The 20,596-nt window shown below is 41.5% G+C and overlaps 4 protein-coding genes across 8 annotated transcripts; 2 read left to right on the forward strand and 2 right to left on the reverse strand.

The window, feature by feature from the left end:
- The first annotated feature begins 65 nt into the window (after nucleotides 1–65).
- On the forward strand, nucleotides 66–3,249 carry vac14 (vac14 homolog (S. cerevisiae)). The gene has a single exon (XM_031312509.2). It carries the CDS (start codon nucleotides 115–117, stop codon nucleotides 2,473–2,475), a length of 2,361 nt encoding a protein of 786 aa, XP_031168369.1. The 5' UTR covers nucleotides 66–114; the 3' UTR covers nucleotides 2,476–3,249.
- A 2,822-nt stretch (nucleotides 3,250–6,071) lies between these two features.
- Nucleotides 6,072–9,457, forward strand: trim35-13 (tripartite motif containing 35-13). Of its 2 annotated transcripts, none has more exons than XM_031312523.2 (6): nucleotides 6,072–6,723; nucleotides 7,652–7,747; nucleotides 7,849–8,073; nucleotides 8,161–8,183; nucleotides 8,274–8,392; nucleotides 8,482–9,457. In XM_031312523.2, the coding sequence occupies exons 1-6, from the start codon at nucleotides 6,322–6,324 to the stop codon at nucleotides 9,018–9,020; spliced, it is 1,404 nt and encodes a 467-aa protein (XP_031168383.1). In that variant the 5' UTR covers nucleotides 6,072–6,321; the 3' UTR covers nucleotides 9,021–9,457. The 2 variants fall into 2 exon arrangements, with proteins under 2 accessions (XP_031168383.1, XP_031168382.1); XM_031312522.2 differs by having other exon boundaries at nucleotides 6,082–6,723; nucleotides 7,843–8,073.
- On the reverse strand, nucleotides 9,123–15,864 carry slc27a1a (solute carrier family 27 member 1a). 4 transcript variants are annotated; one of them, XM_031312513.2, is made up of 13 exons: nucleotides 15,441–15,864; nucleotides 14,892–15,059; nucleotides 14,405–14,799; nucleotides 13,497–13,667; nucleotides 12,110–12,179; nucleotides 11,931–12,022; nucleotides 11,727–11,836; nucleotides 11,427–11,636; nucleotides 11,215–11,341; nucleotides 10,970–11,107; nucleotides 10,527–10,691; nucleotides 10,272–10,418; nucleotides 9,123–10,162 (listed from the first exon to the last, which is right to left on the reverse strand). In XM_031312513.2, exons 2-13 carry the CDS (start codon nucleotides 15,056–15,058, stop codon nucleotides 10,005–10,007), a joined length of 1,950 nt encoding a protein of 649 aa, XP_031168373.1. In that variant the 5' UTR covers nucleotide 15,059; nucleotides 15,441–15,864; the 3' UTR covers nucleotides 9,123–10,004. The 4 variants fall into 4 exon arrangements, with proteins under 4 accessions (XP_031168373.1, XP_031168371.1, XP_031168372.1 ...); XM_031312511.2 differs by having other exon boundaries at nucleotides 15,411–15,864; XM_031312512.2 differs by having other exon boundaries at nucleotides 15,684–15,861.
- A 275-nt stretch (nucleotides 15,865–16,139) lies between these two features.
- ptger1c (prostaglandin E receptor 1c (subtype EP1)) lies at nucleotides 16,140–19,853 on the reverse strand. The gene is made up of 3 exons (XM_031312537.2): nucleotides 19,665–19,853; nucleotides 16,549–17,454; nucleotides 16,140–16,422 (listed from the first exon to the last, which is right to left on the reverse strand). The coding sequence occupies exons 2-3, from the start codon at nucleotides 17,452–17,454 to the stop codon at nucleotides 16,198–16,200; spliced, it is 1,131 nt and encodes a 376-aa protein (XP_031168397.1). The 5' UTR covers nucleotides 19,665–19,853; the 3' UTR covers nucleotides 16,140–16,197.
- Between the last annotated feature and the right edge of the window lie 743 nt (nucleotides 19,854–20,596).

Consider the following 20,596-nt stretch of genomic DNA (forward strand, 5'->3'; position numbering starts at 1 on the left):
TCGCGAGAGAAATCGAGGTATTTTCTCTCACAAATTATCTTAAATGCAGATTGCTTTCTCTCGTCACAACGTACATTTCAGTAGACACTATCCGGTACAACCGCAGCTACGAACATGAACACGGAGAAGGACTTGTCGCCTCTGACGCCCAACATCGTCAGGGCTTTGAATGACAAACTGTACGAGAAGAGGAAAGTCGCGGCACTAGAAATTGAGAAACTGGTGCGGGAGTTTGTGGCTCAGAACAGCTCTACTCAAATCAGACATGTTATCCAGATCCTGGCCTCGGAGTTTGCGCTTTCCCAGCACCCCCACAGCCGGAAGGGGGGTCTCATTGGACTGGCAGCTTGCTCCATCGCCCTCGGCAAGGACTCGGGTCTGTATCTGAAGGAGCTTATTGAGCCTGTACTCACGTGTTTTAATGACTCAGACAGCCGTTTGCGCTACTATGCCTGTGAGGCCCTCTATAATATAGTCAAGGTGGCCAGGGGAGCTGTGCTGCCCCACTTCAACCTGCTCTTTGATGGTCTCAGCAAGCTTGCAGCAGACCCAGACCCCAACGTGAAAAGTGGATCTGAACTCCTGGACAGACTGCTGAAAGACATTGTGACAGAAAGTAACAAGTTTGACTTAGTGGCGTTTGTACCCCTGCTCAGAGAGAGAATCTACTCCAATAATCAATATGCTCGGCAGTTTATTATTTCCTGGATCCATGTTCTGGAGTCTGTGCCAAACATCAACCTGTTAGAGTACCTCCCTGAGATCCTGGATGGGCTCTTCCAGATCCTAGGAGACAACAGCAAGGAGATCCGTAGAACGTGTGAGGTGGTGCTTGGAGAGTTTTTGAAAGAGATTAAGAAGACACCCTCCAGTGTGAAATTTGCTGAGATGGCCAACATCCTGGTCATCCACTGCCAGGTTGCAGATGAAACAAAACTCACAAACGACCTGATCCAGCTTACGGCTATGACCTGGATGAGAGAGTTTATCCAGCTTGCTGGCAGAGTGGTTCTCCCCTACTCCTCTGGCATCCTAACTGCAGTGCTGCCTTGCCTTTCCTACGATGACAGAAAGAAGAATACCAAAGAAGCAGCCAGTGCCTGTAATCACAGTCTGATGAAGCTGGTGACTCCTGAGGATGACGAGGATGAGGAGAAAAGTGGAAATACAGGTTCCGTGGAAGACGGCCAGCCGAAGACGGAGGCAGACAGCAATGATATGCTGAATGCATCGCAGGAATCTGTTGGTTTCAGTAATATCAGCTTCTTCACTCCAGCGAGTGCTGACAGGCCTCAGGTAATTCTGGACCTGGACGGTATTGTTCAGGTGTTGGACCGACACCTCCACGACTCCGCCACTGGCATGATGACCCGCATAGCTGTGCTCAAATGGCTCTACCATCTCTACATCAAGACACCACGCAAAATGTTTCGCCACACAGACAGCCTGTTTCCCATGCTGTTGAAAACACTGTCTGATGAGTCTGATGAGGTGATACTGAAAGATCTGGAGGTGTTAGCTGAGATAGCTTCATCTCCTGCTGGCCAAACGGACCAAGTCGGCTCCTGCGACAGCACTGACAACGAACTGGAGCTCAAGGTCCCAGAGGGTTCCAAGCCAGGACAGCAGCCCAGCACGGACTCCAGAGCGGTGGACTCGTCCCCCTCCACTCCCAGTATGAACTCCTATTTTTACAAGTTCATGATCAACCTGCTGAAACGCTTCAGTCTGGAGAGGAAGCTTCTGGAGAACAGAGGCGCTTTCATCATCCGGCAGCTCTGTCTGTTGCTTCATGCGGAGAACATCTTCCACTCCATGGCTGACATCTTGCTGAAGGAGGAGGACCTCAAATTTGCATCCACCATGGTTCAGACGCTCAACACCATCCTGCTCACCTCGGCGGAGCTTTTCCAGTTACGCAACCAGCTGAAAGACCTCCGCACTCAGGAGAGCTGTGCTTTGTTTTGCTGCCTGTATCGTTCCTGGTGCCACAACCCCGTTGCCACTGTGTCGCTCTGTTTCCTCACGCAGAACTACAAACACGCCTATGACCTCATCCAGAAATTTGGAGATCTTGAGGTGACCGTAGACTTCCTGATGGAGGTCGACAAGTTGGTACAACTCATTGAAAGCCCCATTTTCACCTACCTGCGCCTGCAGCTCCTCGATGTGGAGAACAACCCTTACCTGATAAAGGCCCTGTACGGCCTGCTGATGCTGCTGCCACAGAGCCAGGCCTTCCAGCTGCTCTCCCACCGCTTGCGTTGTGTCCCCAACCCTGAGCTCATGAGGACTGTGGATGAGTCCAAGTATGTGGACTCCAAACACCAAGTGGTCTCCAAACGTGCCTCTCACACTCAGATGGATTACAATGAGCTGCTGCAGCATTTTGACCATGTTCAGAGCAAACACCTGGAGGTCCGACACCAACGCTCTGGACGTGCCTCTGATCACCCTGACAGGAAGCTGATGTGAAGTTACTGTGTCATAGTGACCTCTGGCCCTTAATGGACAGCAAAAGGAGGGGAAAAAAAATGTTAAGGACAAGAACAATATATCTATGTTCTGTAAAAGATTAAGATGTTGAAGCCAAAAAGTATTAAGTATGATTTTAAAAACTCTTATCTTATCAGAGCACCAGATTGTGAAGAAACAATGATTTGTTTGTAAATTGAGAATGTTATGTAACAGAAAAAACATTTTTAACAGAAAAAAAAATTGAATACACTTCACACATGCAAATTAATAGTGACTACTTTCTGTGAAGATTTGAAGAATGAACATACAATCTCATACATCATTATTAGAGTGGTGGCTTCCATGCTAATTGAAATGTTCACAGTGTTTCAAGTGAATCTGACATGGATTATAGTGTTTAATAGCACACCTCTGTCATTTAATGTCCATGTGAACCTCAGTATTTTCATGGTGTGTCCTGTTGAGCAGTATGAATAGAGCATGCGTTCAGGGTTGCCTTAATCTCTTATCAGCCAGAAAAGAAAATCTCACGTGTAGAGTATTGACCCAGCTCAACTGAGATTTTAAACTTTGGAAGCCATCGATGACTGAAAACTGGCACTAATTCTGGGTAGGTCCACACATCCAGCTTTTAATTCCATTTCGTTCTTATATATTCTTCAGTTAATATGTATTTCTCCTTGTACAGTGTCTTGTTTGTCTTGCATTCTTGAAAAAGATTCACACTTTTGTAATTGCTGTGTGAAAATCAATAAAGTGGACCATATGATTTAATAATGTACTTTTTTCCTTATCTGTGTATTAACCAAAACTTATGTCATTAGAAGTACTAGTTAAAAGTGTGTCTGAGGGGAGAAGAAAGAAGCAGACACATACTACTAATGACCCTGTTCCTGCCTGTGTTACAGTACATTCTGCATAACCTGCAGCCTTTTGAAAATGGTCCAGTCGATTTTGCTCTGTATTTATTATTATAATTGGGCTTATTATAGGTCAAGCTCCTAATGTACACTATTAAATCATTTAACTTCTTTAAAATGTGTAAATGCATTGTGTTAACTTTGCCTAGGTTTCTGTTGTGATTTATGATTGTGTAATACAGACCGAACTCTATGGAAGCACAGCAAATAGCTTTTAAGAGGGTTTCCTTTTAATATGAGTGAAAATTACCCTTTTATCTGTTTAAATGCTTATTTAACCTTAAAGAGACCATACACAGTTTTGACTGTACTGAAATTTACACAAATATATGTACATTAAAAGAAATTATACCGTAGACTTGTTTTTACTTGCCCCAAAATATCCAGTGACAGTAACCGAAAACCACTTTCCCTATTTAACTACATGGAGGCATAAAACTAATTTAAACTCAACTTTAACATAAAAAATACTATATTACAAGATTACCTGCATTGATTTCAATGGAAGAGTGCTATAGAGGTAATTCTTTTAGCAGCATGTTTTGATACTGAGCTGAAAACCTGCCTTTAATGTGCGTGTTTATTTGTGGTGAAACTAGAGGAGCTGGGTCTCTCCTCTCTCTCCTGCTGCATGACTATTTGCAGTTGAACACCCATGGTACACACTGTACATGCAGAGGGAATAAAGGCTTTACTGCCTGGTAGAAACCAATCAGTGCTGCATTAGAATTCCACAGATGGAGGCTGTGGACGATTCCTGTTGCGCTGTGTGTGGGGACATCTTCCTGGCTTCAGTGGTCCTCAGCTGCATCGATTGTGATCGTAGCTTTTGTACCTGTTGTTTAGAACAGTTCTGGATACAACATGGTATTAGAGAGTGTCCTCTCTGCTTTAAAGAGAGACCTGGATTTCCACATAAATCATGTGAAGCACATGGAGAGCGACTGCTTCTTGTCTGTGTAGCTGATCTGGAGCCTGTCTGCTCTACGTGCAACAGATCAGGCCTGCACATGAATCACAGAGTGTATCCAATAAAGGAGGCATTCAGGGATCATAAGGTAAGCTGAATAAAAAAATCATTCTATTATTTCTATTATAAAATGTTGAGCATACATTTGCTAATAGATTTTCACTACATGTAAACTACTTCAACATGAAGGATGATCTTTATTATTCCCAGCCATTATGAAGACACAACATGTTGAAAATGGAAAATTAGACCTAGAAAATCTGTACAGTCTTGCAATGAAAAACATGACATAGAAAACTTCAGTTTCACAACTAAGGACTCCCTGCTACTCCCCATGGGCTCTGTAGTATAATGTCTGTCAGCCTTTTCTTTATTTCTGTGTTTGCCTCTGTGTGAGATGCACACACAGATGTAGCCTAAACCCATACAGCACAGCAATCCATCAGTCTTGTCCTAAGTAATTCAATCTTTACCACTTAGAAACTATTTTCAGTTTGTGCTCAACAAATGACTATTCTGAAGATTAAAACAGCTCAAACATTTCACCAAATTAAAACAGCTATTAATGTACCTACTTTAACCAGAACAGCTTTTCAACCCTAACTTTAAATGACATTATGTAAATTGTTGTTTGGAAATATTTAAAACACATAAAGCTGACTTTAGATAAAAGAAATGCATGATAAAAGAAATATCTGTCATCTGTCGAGTGACAGAGCCGCATGCAGAGCAACTACTAATCTGGCATGGCCGTAGTGTGTGTGTGTATGTTGACTCTTTTGGCTGTTCACTGTTACACTATTAATGGCTCTGAACTGCTGAAGGAATCAAATTTTCCTTTGGCATCTTCACAAGACTTATTTGGTCAGAGATTGCTCTGGGTGGTTGAATAAAAATAAAGTTTTCCTACTCACAATGTATTCTAGACCAAATGACTCATATTGAACTCTTTATCTGTAATTTCTGTAATGATGACATAGCTATGTCTGGCTGTCATATGTTAGAAGGCTTTATGGGATTGTAAAGATACAAATACAATTATACCTGACCTGATACCTGTCTATACCTTATTATTGTAAAACTTGACATAATAATATCTAAAGTAATGCCAATATATGGGATTGTGTAGCTAATGTATGCTTGCTAAAGATACAGTGCACAACAACACAAATGTTCCACCAGCATGGTTCAAAGATGACTGTGAACCATAACAGCATGTGTGAGATGTAAGCGTTTTTGATGCACCGCATTTATTCTAGTAAACTAACACTCACAACAAAATACTGGATTAGAGTACAAACAGGGTCCACTTACTGTTAAATTCTTTTGAAATTAACAAATTAACCTTTAAGACGACCATGCTACTGTGTACACACTGTGCTTTGAAATACCCTCTATTTGCCCTTAAGCACTGTTTTATTCCAGAAGTGGGATTTGACTCTGATATTTAAAAAAATAGCCACGTGTCAACTCTTAAAAACCTGTTGCCCAAAGCTAAACTTGAATGTGAAAATATCCCAATGGTCGGCAGGAGGACATTTCTTTACACACATAACTTCAGTCCAAATAGATTACTTCTGTCTATTTATATCCTCACCCTGAGTCTTTTTTTGGACATTGTTTCTCTGTGAACTCTTACTGTGACGTTTTTTCAACAGACTTGTAGCATACCATACTCTCTTCTGTCATCATTGGGTTAGTCAGGCTACTTTTTGCTCTGTGCTGTACAGATACAGTGTCTTAAATGTTAAGCCAATTCGCCATTTGTTTTGTGGTATGGTGTTTATTTGAGAACACGCGATGTGCATTCTCAGCACAACACAGCATAACACGGGATATGCCTTTGGGTGCTGAGGTATCAACACTTATTTCTGAGGTCAAGCTGAGGTAGCCTTCCAGAGAAATAGGAGGGGCCTCGAATCCTGCCTTCTCATCAAAGCCCTGTGACGAAGAATGGCCACCAGACGTGCTCATCTAGAGGATGACCTTTCCTGTCCAATTTGTGGACATATTCTCAGTCAGCCAGTGGTGCTCAATTGCAGACACAGATTCTGTAAAGCCTGTCTAAAAGACAGCTGGGAGACACAAGGCAGCGAGGATTCACACTACTGTCCTCTGTGCTGGCGCCGTGCCTCCATGGATCAAATCGTGGTGAGCTCTGTGCTGGAGAAGTCCTGTGAATCCTTCAAGCAGGACAGAAGCAAGAATGACCCAGAGGCTTGTAAGGAGCATGGAGAAAAGCTCACATTGTTCTGTTTGGAGGACTTGGAGCCAATCTGTGGTATATGTGGGAAAGCAGCTGCACACACTGGGCACAGGCTCTATCCCATTGGGGAAGGTGCTCATGACTGTAAGGTGAGTTAAATTTACAGGGTTGGTCATCCCAGCATTTCAAAGTAATAGCATATTTTCATTGTTTGAGCTGCATATCTACAGCATCAGCTAATTTAGCAAAAACCTTTGATGATGATTACAGCTGTAATGAATAAGGATGACACATCTTTCGAAATATCTGTCACATTGTTTGGATGCTGAATTTGATGTATGTCTGTGTAGACTAGTATCTAAGGTCAACGATATAACCATACCCACAACATTTGGGCGAGCCTTCACAATTAAAATGGGAAGCTAATTCAATTCATTTGTCAATCATAATTGATTAGCATGACAAGAAATGAAATGAAATCTCATTCAATAAATAGATGAAGAGGCACTTTGTACCTGGACATTGCTTTAATGTACAGCTGTCAACATTGTGAAAATACATTAAAATGTATGTGTTTTTCACCTATTTTATTTTATTACTCCCTCTGTGCTTCTCTAAACCTGCTATGTTTGTGAAGGTGTTCGGCAGATTACATTCACATTCTAATAATAGATTTATATTTTTGGTTTGCCGTTTCCATGGGGGTCCAGAGAGGACTGAAACTCGATTCCCAAAAGGTTTCTGTGACGTTTCATTCTACTCCTGCCCTCCTCGGCCTTCTCACGAGAACAGAAAAACCTTGAGTACTAATGTGAAATGAATCGTTTGTTTGCCATATTGTGTCTCTGTCTTGATTCAAAGTTGCATGAGCTCAATTCTGCTCATGTTACCAGGACATTAGATCATTTTCCATGGATTTGCCCCTTTCATTTGATGCTACTGTATTGTGCAGCTTACAGGGAATGCTGCCATGGAAGAGTATGTGACAGCTGAAAGCCCCACATTGTGTGAAAGCTCGGCCATCTGCCAGACTGACCTTGTTTTTAAATGTTGATGCCCTGTCACTGACTTTTTTAGGAGGAACTGAAGAGTGCGCTGTTGCCTTTGAAAGAGAAGTTGCAGCTCTACAAGAAGGCAAAAGTGGCCTGTGAGGAAATGGCAGAACATGTCAAGGTACTGTCAGTTCCATCAGTACATCATGTTACTTTGAACGTACAAGAGCCAAGGTGTGGAGGCAATGATTACCTATCAATCACATTTCTTTCCAGAACCAGGCTGAACATACTGAAACACAGATCAAAGAGGAATTTGAAGCCCTTCATAATTTCCTGAAGGAGCAGGAGACTGCCAGACTTTCAGCTTTAAAGACTGAGAAGGAGCAGAAGAATCTAATGGTTAACCAGAGGTTTGAGGAGATGAGCAATGAAATTACATCTCTCTCCAACACCATCAGATTAGTGGAACAGGAGATGAAATCTCATGATATCCCATTTCTTAAGGTAGATGACACTGTTGCCTCAGACAATTCGAAAAACAAATCTTAACCAGAAATGGTCTTAAGTTGTTCTTTTCAATTTTGTTTTCAGAATTACAAGGAAACAATAAGGAGGTAAGTGGTAATGCCACATCTAGGATCCATCTAAGCATATTTTTTTTAGGAAAATATAGCTCTCAATAACTAACTGCTGTATCTTTTCAGAACTTGGCAACCTTCTCTTGAACCACAAATGATTGCTGGTGCTCTGATTGATGTGGCCAAGCACTTGGGCTCTCTGAAATATAAAGTGTGGGAGAAGATGAAGAGTATAGTTAAATATAGTGAGTTCCTCACACAATAACTAGTCATGTTTTATTGACCAGTTCCTTTCCTGCCACTTCAGTAACTTGTCGTATTTTTTTCTCTCAAGATCCTGTGATTCTGGATCCAAACACCGCAGCTAGCTGCTTCATCCTCTCAGAGGATCTCACAGTTGTGCAGAACTCTACCCAGATTTTCAAGCTGCCAGACAACCCAGAACGCTTTGACATCAGTGCTGAGATGCTGGCTGCTGAGAGCTATACCTCTGGACGCCACAGCTGGGATGTGGAGGTAAAGGACAACACCTACTGGGTGGTGGGAGTAGCCAGTGAGTCCATCAACAGGAAGGGTAAACATGTGCTGACACCAGCAGAGGGATTCTGGACAATAAGGTTTCGCAACGGAGAGCATAAGGCCTGCACTGCACCATGGGAGCCGCTGAACATGACTAAGAAGCCAGAAGTGATAAGAATAGTTTTAGACATGGACAGAGGCAAGGTGACCTTTTATAACCCTGGAGAGAGAACACCTCTCTACACCTTTAAAGATATAATCACACCCAGAGCCTTTCCCTACTTTTGCTCTGCCTGCAAAGCGCATCCACTGAAAATACTACCTACAAGAATACTCTTGTCAACGGACAACTAATTCACAATGGAGTGAGACATATTGCTAACCATTGTTTGTATAAAAATCATCTTATGCTTGTGAAGGTTATTTTCTTAATGAATGACATAAAACAAACATATGTTTTAAAATATTTAATTTGAGTTACAACAGAAAATGTAGTCTGGAAGATTGGAAATCGTAAATAGCCTTAATACCCATTTATTACACTGATAAGATTTGTTACATAAAACGAGTCACCCGTGTGACTCAGCTTTGCATGACACAAAATCACTACTGTGATATTCACAATCTTTTGAGCTCCTTTCCAAGAAAAGCACTCAAAATTGAAACATATCTGATGTTTAATATAAGGCACATACAGTTACCAACTTTTGTGTAATTGCAAACCTGTGCAAAGTGTTGTTCAGAGGTTCAAATATGAAAAGTGAGATTAGTTTTCCATTGCATTAAAAAAACTATGGTTAGTGTTTTTAGTAATCATGTTGAAGTATGTTCTTTCAGGCTCATCCAAACACACGCCAGTAACTTCATAGATTCACACTCAAGTATTGCTTAAACCTAAAAAATATTCTTGCAGCATATTTCATAAATTGGAATATACCCTGTAACAGAATTTGACTTGATCCTGACCCTTGCTGTCCTGACCACATTATTGTAACATGTATTCCATTTCAAATGAGTTATGGGAGATACCCACTCTGTGTGTGGTGATGCTCAAAGGCTTTTTGAGGTGTTCATTTAATAATTAAAAACAAGTTATTAAAGGGTGAAAAAAAATGCCCTCACATTATGTCCTGGTGTGTTACTCATACAGTGTTAAAACATCATATGTAACAATACTCTGTCTATTTAAGTAGTCCTCTCAACTCTGTTCCCTGAAAGGTTAAAATCCTGGCATGTGGTGCACCAAGACTGACTGATCCCGACACCAGCATATGTTATCCTCTCTCTACAGCATCTCTTTAACTGAGGCACAATGACTGCCCTGCTATGGCCTCCATGTCATAGAGACATTCTTCCCTCCGCTATGGCATTGTATAGCTCCTCGTCTACAGCCTCATAAGACGCAGCTCTAGTGTTCAAAAAGTATATCTGGTCAGTGGTGAGACGTGGGTCATATCCCTCACTCTGCAGCCTGGTTTTCTGGATTTTAAATGTACCTATGTAGGAATACAGAGATACATAAAATTAATTATGATTTGTTGATATGAAATCATCAGTGATGGTTAACATTTTTATAAACTCAGGAAGGATATTAGGATAGTGTACCTGTGGTGTCCACATGTGGGGAGATTCGCAGAAACACGGGGCGAGCATAAGAGGGAAGAGCGTGCTGGACTTTCTGCAAGAAACCTTTGCAGTCAAAACTCCCTGTAGTGTCTGCAATGGCAGCCATGCCTGCCTTACCTTCCACACCTAGTATGACACATGGAGATAAATGCTTGTCAAGTAGTGAGTACAGTCAAAAGCAATATGCATTAAAGAGAAATGCGATGCTGAAGAGCATACAAAGTTAACCATCACCTGGCACTGCCACGCCATACACAGCCACATCAGTCTGACCCAGAAGACTGCTGAGTACGCCCTCCACCTCGGTGGTGGAGACATTTTCTCCTCGCCAGCGGAACGTGTCTCCGCCGCGGTCACGGAAGTACATGTAGCCCATTTCATCCATCACCAGCACGTCCCCTTGGGTAGACATATAGATAGCAAGACCTTGGGTCAAAAACTCCATGTCTGGTCAAAGTATGGCTAAACAATCATAACACTTTTACACATTACCCCTACTGAGCGGTGACAACGGAAGCTTGGCAATCCGAGATTGCCTATATTTTCAGAGTTTTATCTTGAACATTTAAAAGACTCATTGGACATTTTTTAAATGAGCACTGCAAGCTGTGTTGAGTGTTATGATGCATTATAACAGCAACATATATTTATTTTGAGAATCAATAAGGATTGGTAACCTGATAAATATGCAGAATCATTTTTCTTGAACACATTGTTAGCTATTTTCTTCCTTGTAGCATCCTGGTTAGCGTAGCCATCGAAACGCCGTAATGGGTCCTGTTGGTTGATACGGCCCACCAGAAGCCCTGGCTCTCCTGCAAGACATGGAGGAGTCTCATAGGGTTCTTTCAGAAGATCAACACAGTGAATCAATTACATACATCTAGAAAAACATCCTTATTGTAACATTAGTATTAGTTACCAGGGCGGCAAGGCACACAGAGCCCCCGGCTGTCACGAACCAGCTCCATGCTGTCCTCGTCCACCATCACCAGACGGATTGGGTACACGTTGGGGAGAATGCGACTGTTGAATCCACAGGCTCCCACCTGGCAGGACAAAATTCTGATAAACTTTGATCCAATTCACATTTGATCAGTGTAGACGCAGACAAGTAACACAGTGATTGCTGACCTTGCCATCCATGTTGGCAATGCTGCAGTTGCACTCAGTTGCTCCATAGAACTCGCCAATCTGCGCCACCCCAAAACGCTCTGTGAAGGCCTCCCACACACTGGGGCGTAACCCATTCCCCACTGCCAGCCGAACTTTGTGCTCTTTTTCTGATGGCCGTACTGGCTGAGACAGCAGGTAGCGGCAAATTTCCCCGATATACTGCACCACCTGCAACGGGAGAGCAGTGTTAATGTTTTATAGTTATTGATTTTCATAAAATATGGCACTTCTCAATATTTTCCGAGCATAAGCTCTTACAGTGCAGTTGTACTTAATGCAGTCTTCCCAGAAGCGGCTGGCAGAGAATTTCTTCTTCACTACCACAGTGAGGCCATGGATCAGACACTGACCGACTCCCATGATATTACCTGGCAAGAAGAGAAAGCTAACACTTCGGTTATGCAAACCTAAAAGAGAAAACTGTATTCATCAAGAGCTAGAGCCTGCCATCATATACAGTACCTGCTGAGTGATAGAGTGGCAGGCAGTCATAGATGATGTCAACGGGGCTCATGCGAAAGGCAAAATACCCAAAAGCAGCAATTCTGTAGTAACTGTTGTGGAATCACAGGAGAGATTGTCAGACATCTATCATTAACTGTACAGCAACGCAAGTGGATGCCTTTTTGTGAGTAACGTACCGACTGTGTACCACGATGGCAGCCTTGGGCATTCCTGTGGTGCCAGATGTGTAAATATAAAATAGACGGTCTGCAGAAGAGAATACAATAGAGCATTACAATTGCACACTGCAAGTTTAAGAATCAATACAGGTGTCTTCACAGCATTTCAGTCACTGTTGAAATGCCATCAGTGAACCCAAAGAACGACATATAGTCATTGTTTTCATTCCACCTCATGTTTTCCTGGGCAACACAGACCTCTAGTTTGATTGTTAGGGTATATCTGGGGCTCACACCTTTCATGCTGACTTTTTATATTCATTCATCAAAGACAGATTTACTACTGTAGGGGTGTAAAGAGTCACCAATACGAATCGGTCTCCGGTTGTATTATCACAGATACGACTACACTGATACATGGACCCCTTGATCGATCTAAGTGGACCAAGAATCGGCTGCTGGCCTGGTTGTAACGTTACAAAGCTTTGCGGTCAATTCAACAAAGCTGCTGTGGTGTGGTCATGTGTGTGTAAAACTTGGTCATTCATGTTCGTGGTGATAGGGATCAGCCAATCAGCGCCCTTTTTTGGGTTTGCAGAAAAAACACCTGTTTGTGCCGGCTGCTACAGTAGGCTTTGGTTTTAGAATTAACGGTGAAAGTGGCTGAGAGGTACATACAATCAACATCAACAGCAATACAATGTGGATATTGTGGAGTGTACTAGCTGTGGTCTGTGAATCATCCATCCACGTATGCGTTCATAAACATGTAAGTAGACTGATATAAATATATACAGATATGTATTTCGGTGTGTTAAGTTTATATTGACATTTATATGTTCGAAGATGTTCATTTAGAATATACTACATTAGTATAAAAGTCAGCTAGCCGCAACGCTCGCAACACTAATATTGTGTTCATATGTGTACTCAAGTAATACTGTATATGATTATTATTGGAGTGCCCACAATGGCTGTGTTACTGTCTCTAAGATTACAGCAGCAAGGAGGCGGTTTCATTTAATATTGAGCTGATGTGTTTGTTATTTGGTTATACGTGGCTAGCTAATTAAGTTAAAGTTATACTATTACAGCAGCATGTCCTAGCTTTGCTATTCCCTGGTCCCTTTTACGAAATATATATTTAATTGAATTCAAAATTACTCATAGCTCTCAAAGTTCGGCACAGCTAAGTTTTCACCTCATCACGCTTGAGTCACATAATTACTGCGAATCAATTTCAGTTCAGAAATTAAACAGTAGAGTAAATTAATTACAAAAACATCAGGTCATAATCCAAACACAGTATAAGGAAATTATAAGTTTAAAAAGATAACTACTAATTAACATACAGATCAAGTCTTACAGAGTCACAGTTGAGTTCAGTGATAACTAAGGTACCCACCGTTCATGCCTTTGGGGGGAACACAAGGTGAAGGGGGATGTCTAGGCGAAGAGGCTAAAATTGGGTCCAGAGGTTGAGCACTCAGTCGGGCCTGATGTTCTGCACTGAGGTCTCCTCCTGTACTAAACCGTACCATGGACTGGCTGATGGAGGAACTGATCTCCAGCATGGCTGACATTCAGTAAGAGGAACAAGAGGGAAATAGGAAGAGAGGACACCAGTCAGGTTAGAAAATACTGTAAATACATTTTTCTTTTTATATATTTTGAGTGAAATGAATATAATTATATGCTGCAACAATGAGACTTCATTGAATGATTTTTATTTTATTTCTGAAGTAAGCCATGATGCCTATAAAAGTAAAGAAATGAAAACATCACAGAACTGTGTGACAACATTAAGACAAAAGCAGAGAAAACTGACAACTGAGGAATAAATAGAGTGCTTTTTAAATAATACAAACATTGTTAAGTAAATATAGTAAAGTCAAACACAGAAACCACAGAGACAAAAGGAGTGACATGATTGTATTGTAACAGAGAACCAACATAATCAAATGTTAACTAACTTCAAAACTAGATGGCAATGTGATCACCAACAGCATGCCCTGACCACATGACATGCTGGAGACACAGTCATTATCACAGTTTATGTTCCACACCAAAATTAATATTAAAGTGTGACACCACAGGATGAAGTGCTGACCACCTCATGTGATGTTACACACAAAATGTTATTTAAACAAGAAATATGTTGCTGATTTTAGATATCATTTCACTTTTAAATACTTTGCTGATTAAGAGGTAAGATAGTATCCTGTAAATAGCATTTTAGAATGCACCCCTACATTTGAATTAACACCTACTTTCTTAATGGGATTTTTCCTACCTTGTTTAACACATTCTTACCATCAGCAAGCTCAGCTCCGAACACAATAGCCCGTGACCCTGACACTCCGATACAGTGCAGGAGGGAATCATGGCGGAGGTTGAAGTTGATGAGTGCAGCTTCCACCCCAACCTTGGCCAAGCCCAGCCAAAGCGCCACCTGTAACGGCCTGCTTTCCATGAAGAGGGCCACCACATCCCCTGAAACCCAACCCTGACCTCTTGCCCAATGGGCCACTGCATTAGACAACTCGTCCAGCTGGCTGAACGTCCATGTTTCCCCTGTGGCCTCATAGATCAGTGCTGGTTTATTTGGGTGCCGTTTTACTGTCTGGGCGAATATGGAAGGAATGTTACTTCCATTGCGCATGTAGCGCCATAAAGCCGTCTTCACTCTCAACAGCACATACAGGCCACTGGTGAGGATCAAAGGAGGGAGACAATTAGACATTAGGTAAGTAAGGATGTAAACCCATGAGCATGATATATTGGGGCATATTGATCTTACATGATGTCTCTCTTGGCGGTGCGTGCTGCAATGTAGAAGTATTTCCAGCTTCTCGTGCCCAGATAAATTCCAAGGCCTGCTGCTAGACTCCAGGACCAGGACACCCCGAAGAGACGCAATAGTCCCATGGACCCCAGAGAGGCTGAGACACTCACCGCATTGTGCATTCTTGACATGAAGGAAATGCAGAAAGATGGGCTTTTAGGATAGAATGGGCATAAGCTGATGCCCACATAGGTTTTACTCAGGAGGTTGAATTAACTTATTGTACGTTAGTGCAGGCTGGTACACATAAATAGGCTACAAACTTTGTTTTAAGATAACGTTAATAGCTAAAACAACTAGCCTAACAGTTATATAAAAGCCAGGAGCAGGGTTACAGTTATCACACACCAACCAGCTCACATTTAAGCAGTAACGTTACATAAACAGGCATCACTACAGGTCACATAACGTAACGTTATGGTTGTCAACTTAAACGCAATATCTAGCTACATCCATGCATAGCACGTAACTCACCTACGAGTCAATAGACAGAAGCGACGTCACCTTTCACCCAATAACCCCGCCGCTCAGCACAACTTTTGCGGAAACTATCGAGTATTGAAATCTTCCTCCGGATGTCGACAGCGTCGAGAAGATATTCAATATATCGTTTTTAAAGGAAACCAGTAGTTTTGTGTTAAAACAGTTTTACAGTTTACGTTAGCGCGGTTGTTGTTAACGTTAAATAACGTTAGGGCTAGTAAACAACTTGCATTCAAACGATATTTGGAAATATGTCAAACGTACGTGAGCGAGTCCTGTAGGCTGACATCTACGGGGTAGAGTTCATTATTTGGGCCCGAAATGCAAGAGTGATCGAAAATTGTATGAGAGCAGTGAAATGCAGAGCGAATCAGGCTATTTTCTGTACTCCATATTGAATAGAGTCATTGCCAAAAAAAGCACCGCCCACCCCGGGTGTGAGGCTTCTCTAGCAGCTCAGCCATTTGCTACACGCGGCGCTTGTCAAGCTTTTCTCAATTTTGATTGGACAATAATAACCCCGCCCAATTGCCCAACCACCAGTTTTGCAGGTGGCTGCTATTGATAGTAGCACCGGCACAGACTACTAACTAAATTTTGGGAAATGTTAGGAAAGTCTGTTTAAATCCCTTATTCACACTGCTGCCGTGTAGACGCTTGGTTTGCTGGATATGGACCTCACTGAGCCCTGTTAAAAAATAACACAGCAAAGTTTACATTTTTCACAACACACAAATACTTTATTTCAGTAGGAGGAAAAAGTTCAAGAGCAACATGGTCAGGCCTGCCTGTGTGTGTCTGCACAGGACCTATTTTCTGTAACTGTGGGTCTCTGTGTGTAGAAAGCACAACAAAGTCTGAAAAGCACTGCCTTCCTCAGTAAGATGTAAACCCAAGGGTCCAAGATCTGATTCCAAGAGGCCATACGTAAGCCCAGAAGAATAAATCCATCTTTCTCATGGGTTGATGTTCTTTGATTGAACTGCATCACAAGAATATGGATCTATATTAAAGGACACACACAGAATCACTCATGAGGTGTATTACTTTATCATCTACAATATTCTTAAAAAATAGCCTACCTTCTAAAAACAAATTCTGCAATCTAAAAAAGTAGTTGGCTACTCACAAGAAAGGGGCTCCAGCATACACAGGAAACCACAGTGATCACTGCCAGTTGCGCCATCATCTCTACATCCAACGAACAAAACAAGGAGGAAGACGATGTACGACGACAGTGAGCTGCTGATTTTGTATTTACATTGTGGGACTTCATTCTGGCTTGCAGCAATGCCAGACCACTCAGGATGTTGCAGAGTAGGGAAAGAGCAAGTGCAGTGAGGCCCAGGCATGAGAAGGCCAGAGCCAGGTTGGTGTTAGACTGTGGACCATGGATAGGCAAGAAACACCATGTCCCAGGAGACTGGGTAGTGTAAGTCCCCACAGCAAATAAAGGTAGAACTGCCAGCACAAGTGCAAGAGAGGACAGAAATAACACAACTCGCCACACATGAGCCACTGTGATCATAGCAGCGTGGAAAAAGGGCTGGGTGATGGCCACACAGCGCTCCACTGCCATGGCACAACCCAACAGCAAAGGGCATAAGCCAAAAAACACCATACATGCCCCAAAAATTTGACAGAATACTTTGTTGGGCATCTCGGCCTGCATTTTATACCTCTGATCTATGTGCCGATACAAAGCAAAGGCGCCTAGGATCACATGACCTACGAGGTCAGCCAAAAGCAAAGCCACTGTTAGTAACATAAATGGTGCTTTGGATTGGCGGCGGAATCGGACTCGGGACTTAGCCAGGATGCTCAGAGCCGTGAGGTTGGAGATGGCGCCAAATGTCATAGTGAAGCAGGACATCCCTAAACCTGAATAGTTGACCGATGGCCAGGTGCTGTTGTTCAACGAGGGACTTGGCTGTTCAGAAGAGTTGATTTTCAGGTTCTGGTGTAGGATAGACGGCATAGAAGAGGTAGAAAACAAAGTCACAAGTATGGGCGGTGTCCTCATCTTCAGTGTCATCTACAGAGATTTACAGGCAAAGTTAAAATACTTTCATTAGTTCAAACAAAGACACTGAGTGCTCATTTTTAGCTCCTGGCTCCCTCCAGAATAGGAGGACATAACTCCTATTCTGTTGTCTAAAATGTGTTTCAAGTAATTCACAGACAGCAGGACAACAGAGATATCTTAAATGCAAAATTGTATACTGATGAATGCTATGATAAATGCTTCTCTGGGCCTCTCAAAAACTGATTACAACAAGTGGTCTGCCAATGACATGTGGGATTTAGACCTTAATTAGAAGAGCTATTACTGCCCAGGCAATATTGAAGAGAAACCCTGCCATTTCTCATGACTGCAAACTTAAAAAAAAGCATGACATTCTTGACGTTCTTGGCATTTGTAGGATATTTTAAGGATTGTGCAAGGTGTTATTGTCTTCACTACAGTTTACAGTCAAAGAGGTTGGAAATATTTGTAGCGAGACACATGACAAAGGCCTCAGGCCAGGTTTGAATACAAAACATACTATATGCACCTTAGCCAAGTGGATGAGAATATGTCACCAGACATTGTGTATTTCATAAAATGTTCTTCGTTTCAACACATTTCTTTCCACCCTTCAGATCTCTCACCTGCCATAATCCTACCTTGTTTATTAATCTTTTGCTCCTGCTTCACAACTCCTCACTTAGCTAGTTCCTTAACTCATTACTCCATTTCAAGTACTAGTATTTTGGTTTTTGCTGAACTGTTATAATGCAATCAGTGTACCTCAGTTTATCTGTGTTGGAAAGAGAGAGTTTGGGTTTTTAAATTGAGGGTTACATAATCAATCCCCTATTTTTGAGCTAGTTGCCATTTAAGATGCTTTGAACTAAAACTAAAGAGAAACTAAACTCATGGATGATTTTAGACAGCAACTTATGGCACAACTGTCTTGTATTTGCTTTGCTACTTAATATTTGTTGTCATTCAAACTTTAACAAGGAGGATGTGCATTAGCAACATTCATCCTATTATGATACTGCATGCATCAGCCACTATGCTTGATATTTGTAACAGGTTCATTGATTATTACTCTCCAGACTCAGCCTTTTCACAGAGGCACAGCAATAATGTGCACAGACTCTCTTAGTAGGCATACATGGATAGAAATCCTACAAGAGCCCTCCAGTGGGTTCCAGGAGCAGAAATGTCTTTATATAAGAAAACAAGAAGTCAAAACTGCGGCTAAAATTGATCTGGTTCTTTTCCATCTTCTGACCAACATAATCTTTTGAATCTCGAAACCTGTCTGCTTTGTTAGCAACCTCCACATAAACTGTTGAGTATCAAGACCTCCAAAGGCTAAAAAAGACCACTTGAAGCCTGAGGGGAAATTAATAAACTCCACAGTTTCTCATGTGTCTTCACCAGTAACTCACAGCTGATCGAGCAGTCCATTTGTGTTAATTTATTTATATTTTGCTTTTGCATTTCTTTCTGTTACCTCTCTCTTACTTCATCAATAGGCTATGTACAGAGAGAAGTGTTTTCCCTGGAGCGTGTGATTCCAGAGGAACTGCATGATTAAAAGGAATTCAGGGATTATATTAAGTATTGGGAGGAAGTTATAGCAAAAGAAAGTTGCCTTGTCAACCATGATATAATTTACCATGACAGATTCTGTATCTTTTCTCAAACATCAAGGCTGTTACTTTTTTGTCTGCTCAGCTTGTACATTTTTCATTTTTCACATTCCTTGTGACCAGGATAACTTATGCTTTGACTGAAATGTTATTTCACTATCTGACCTTCTCGTCTTATTTGTCTTCTGTAAGCTGTAACATATGAGCTGTTGTTTGTCATATTTGCAAATAAAAATTTAAATTACAAAAAACATCAAGGCTGTTACTCTGAATCTCTTGTTTTATACTTCTTTTACTGTGTTCTTTAAACAGAACAAAATGTTTCTTAACAACATAGGCATAATAAAGAAATGCCCAACTGAGGGTAGTGCTCCTTCTCATTATCCACATTATAAATGGATGTCTGAATCTTTCTTTAACTCCTCACAGCTCTCATTCATAATGAAAGTGGATGAATTAGATAGAATCAAGGAGGAATCCAGCTTTCCTAGATCCACCTTCCCTTAGACTAATTTGCTGCCACAGAAGAATGTGCTAAGTATGTTATCTATGAAGTAAATTACCATGAAACGGTTATGAATAATAAATCAAACTTACCACCACTCGCCTCCGGATGAACACTGGATTATTTGGGATGGCGCAGAGTAAATGAGAGCTGCCTGATTGGCCACGTTTAGTAATCACTATTGTTCACAATCAGTTGCTCTTGTTGTCCTCCCTTTCTTTCCCCCTGCCTCTCTGACAGATTCTCATTCTCCCTGGTCCGGCTTGTTCTCTCTCCAGAGGTTTGGCAGCTTTTTTATATCTGCATGCCGGATCTGCATTTTCCGTCTCCCCCCCTCCCACCCCTGTGGATGTGGTCCTTCCATCTATTTATCTTCACTGCTGATCCTTTGAACCAGAGGGGATCTCAGCCATCACTTTCATTTTGCAGTATTGATCCAATGCAAGCTGAATAATTCAACAGTGAAAAAAGTCAGCTATTGCTAGAATTTTCTTATTGACCCTACTTTCTCAAATTCTCACTCCTAATTCTATTTCCTTCAAAACAGGAGATTTGAGTCTGTAATTCAATTGGTATCATGAAGATTATCACCCACTGTCAGTCACATAAACATACAACAAGCACAGAGACGGACATCAGAGGAGTTTGAAGAGGAGAGCATGATGATGATTAGTTGCCTCAAGGGTTTCTGGTGTAGCTTGTGAGATCCTGTTTGGAAGAACAGGATACTCTGATGCCATACTAAACATTTAAAAGATAATTCTCATGAGGTGAGTATAAACCAAAATATGCATCAGCAACTTGATAGAGTACCAAGGTTTGTAGTGTTTAAAGAGGGGATACTCAGTTTGATCTTCACTGAAATATTATACAATAAAACATATTTTTAGGACTACTTAAGGATTTTTTTTTACTTAAGACTTGTTTTTGAGACCATCATGTATTTCACATAAACAGGAAGGAAGCGATGATAAACTTGTATTTCCTCTGTATGTACAACTGTTTCTATCTTTAGTGTCACAAA

Source organism: Sander lucioperca, chromosome 21 (genome assembly GCF_008315115.2).
Source record: "Sander lucioperca isolate FBNREF2018 chromosome 21, SLUC_FBN_1.2, whole genome shotgun sequence".
Taxonomy (NCBI): Eukaryota; Metazoa; Chordata; class Actinopteri; order Perciformes; family Percidae; genus Sander; species Sander lucioperca.

Bases quoted from the DNA above. Each gene is read 5' to 3' on its own strand.
- slc27a1a (XM_031312513.2), bottom strand. From the start codon at position 15,058: ATGCACAATGCGGTGAGTGTCTCAGCCTCTCTGGGGTCCATGGGACTA. The intron at 14,800-14,891 runs GTAAGATCAATA...GATCCTCACCAG, and splicing joins ACCGCCAAGAGAGACATCAT to TGGCCTGTATGTGCTGTTGA. The intron at 10,692-10,969 runs GTTACCAATCCT...TGTCTACCCAAG, and splicing joins TGATTCTGCATATTTATCAG to GGGACGTGCTGGTGATGGAT.
- vac14 (XM_031312509.2), top strand. From the start codon at position 115: ATGAACACGGAGAAGGACTTGTCGCCTCTGACGCCCAACATCGTCAGG.
- ptger1c (XM_031312537.2), bottom strand. From the start codon at position 17,454: ATGACACTGAAGATGAGGACACCGCCCATACTTGTGACTTTGTTTTCT. The intron at 16,423-16,548 runs GTGAGTAGCCAA...CCTTTAATATAG, and splicing joins TATGCTGGAGCCCCTTTCTT to ATCCATATTCTTGTGATGCA.
- trim35-13 (XM_031312522.2), top strand. From the start codon at position 6,322: ATGGCCACCAGACGTGCTCATCTAGAGGATGACCTTTCCTGTCCAATT. The intron at 6,724-7,651 runs GTGAGTTAAATT...TGACTTTTTTAG, and splicing joins AAGGTGCTCATGACTGTAAG to GAGGAACTGAAGAGTGCGCT. The intron at 8,074-8,160 runs GTAGATGACACT...TTTTGTTTTCAG, and splicing joins ATGATATCCCATTTCTTAAG to AATTACAAGGAAACAATAAG.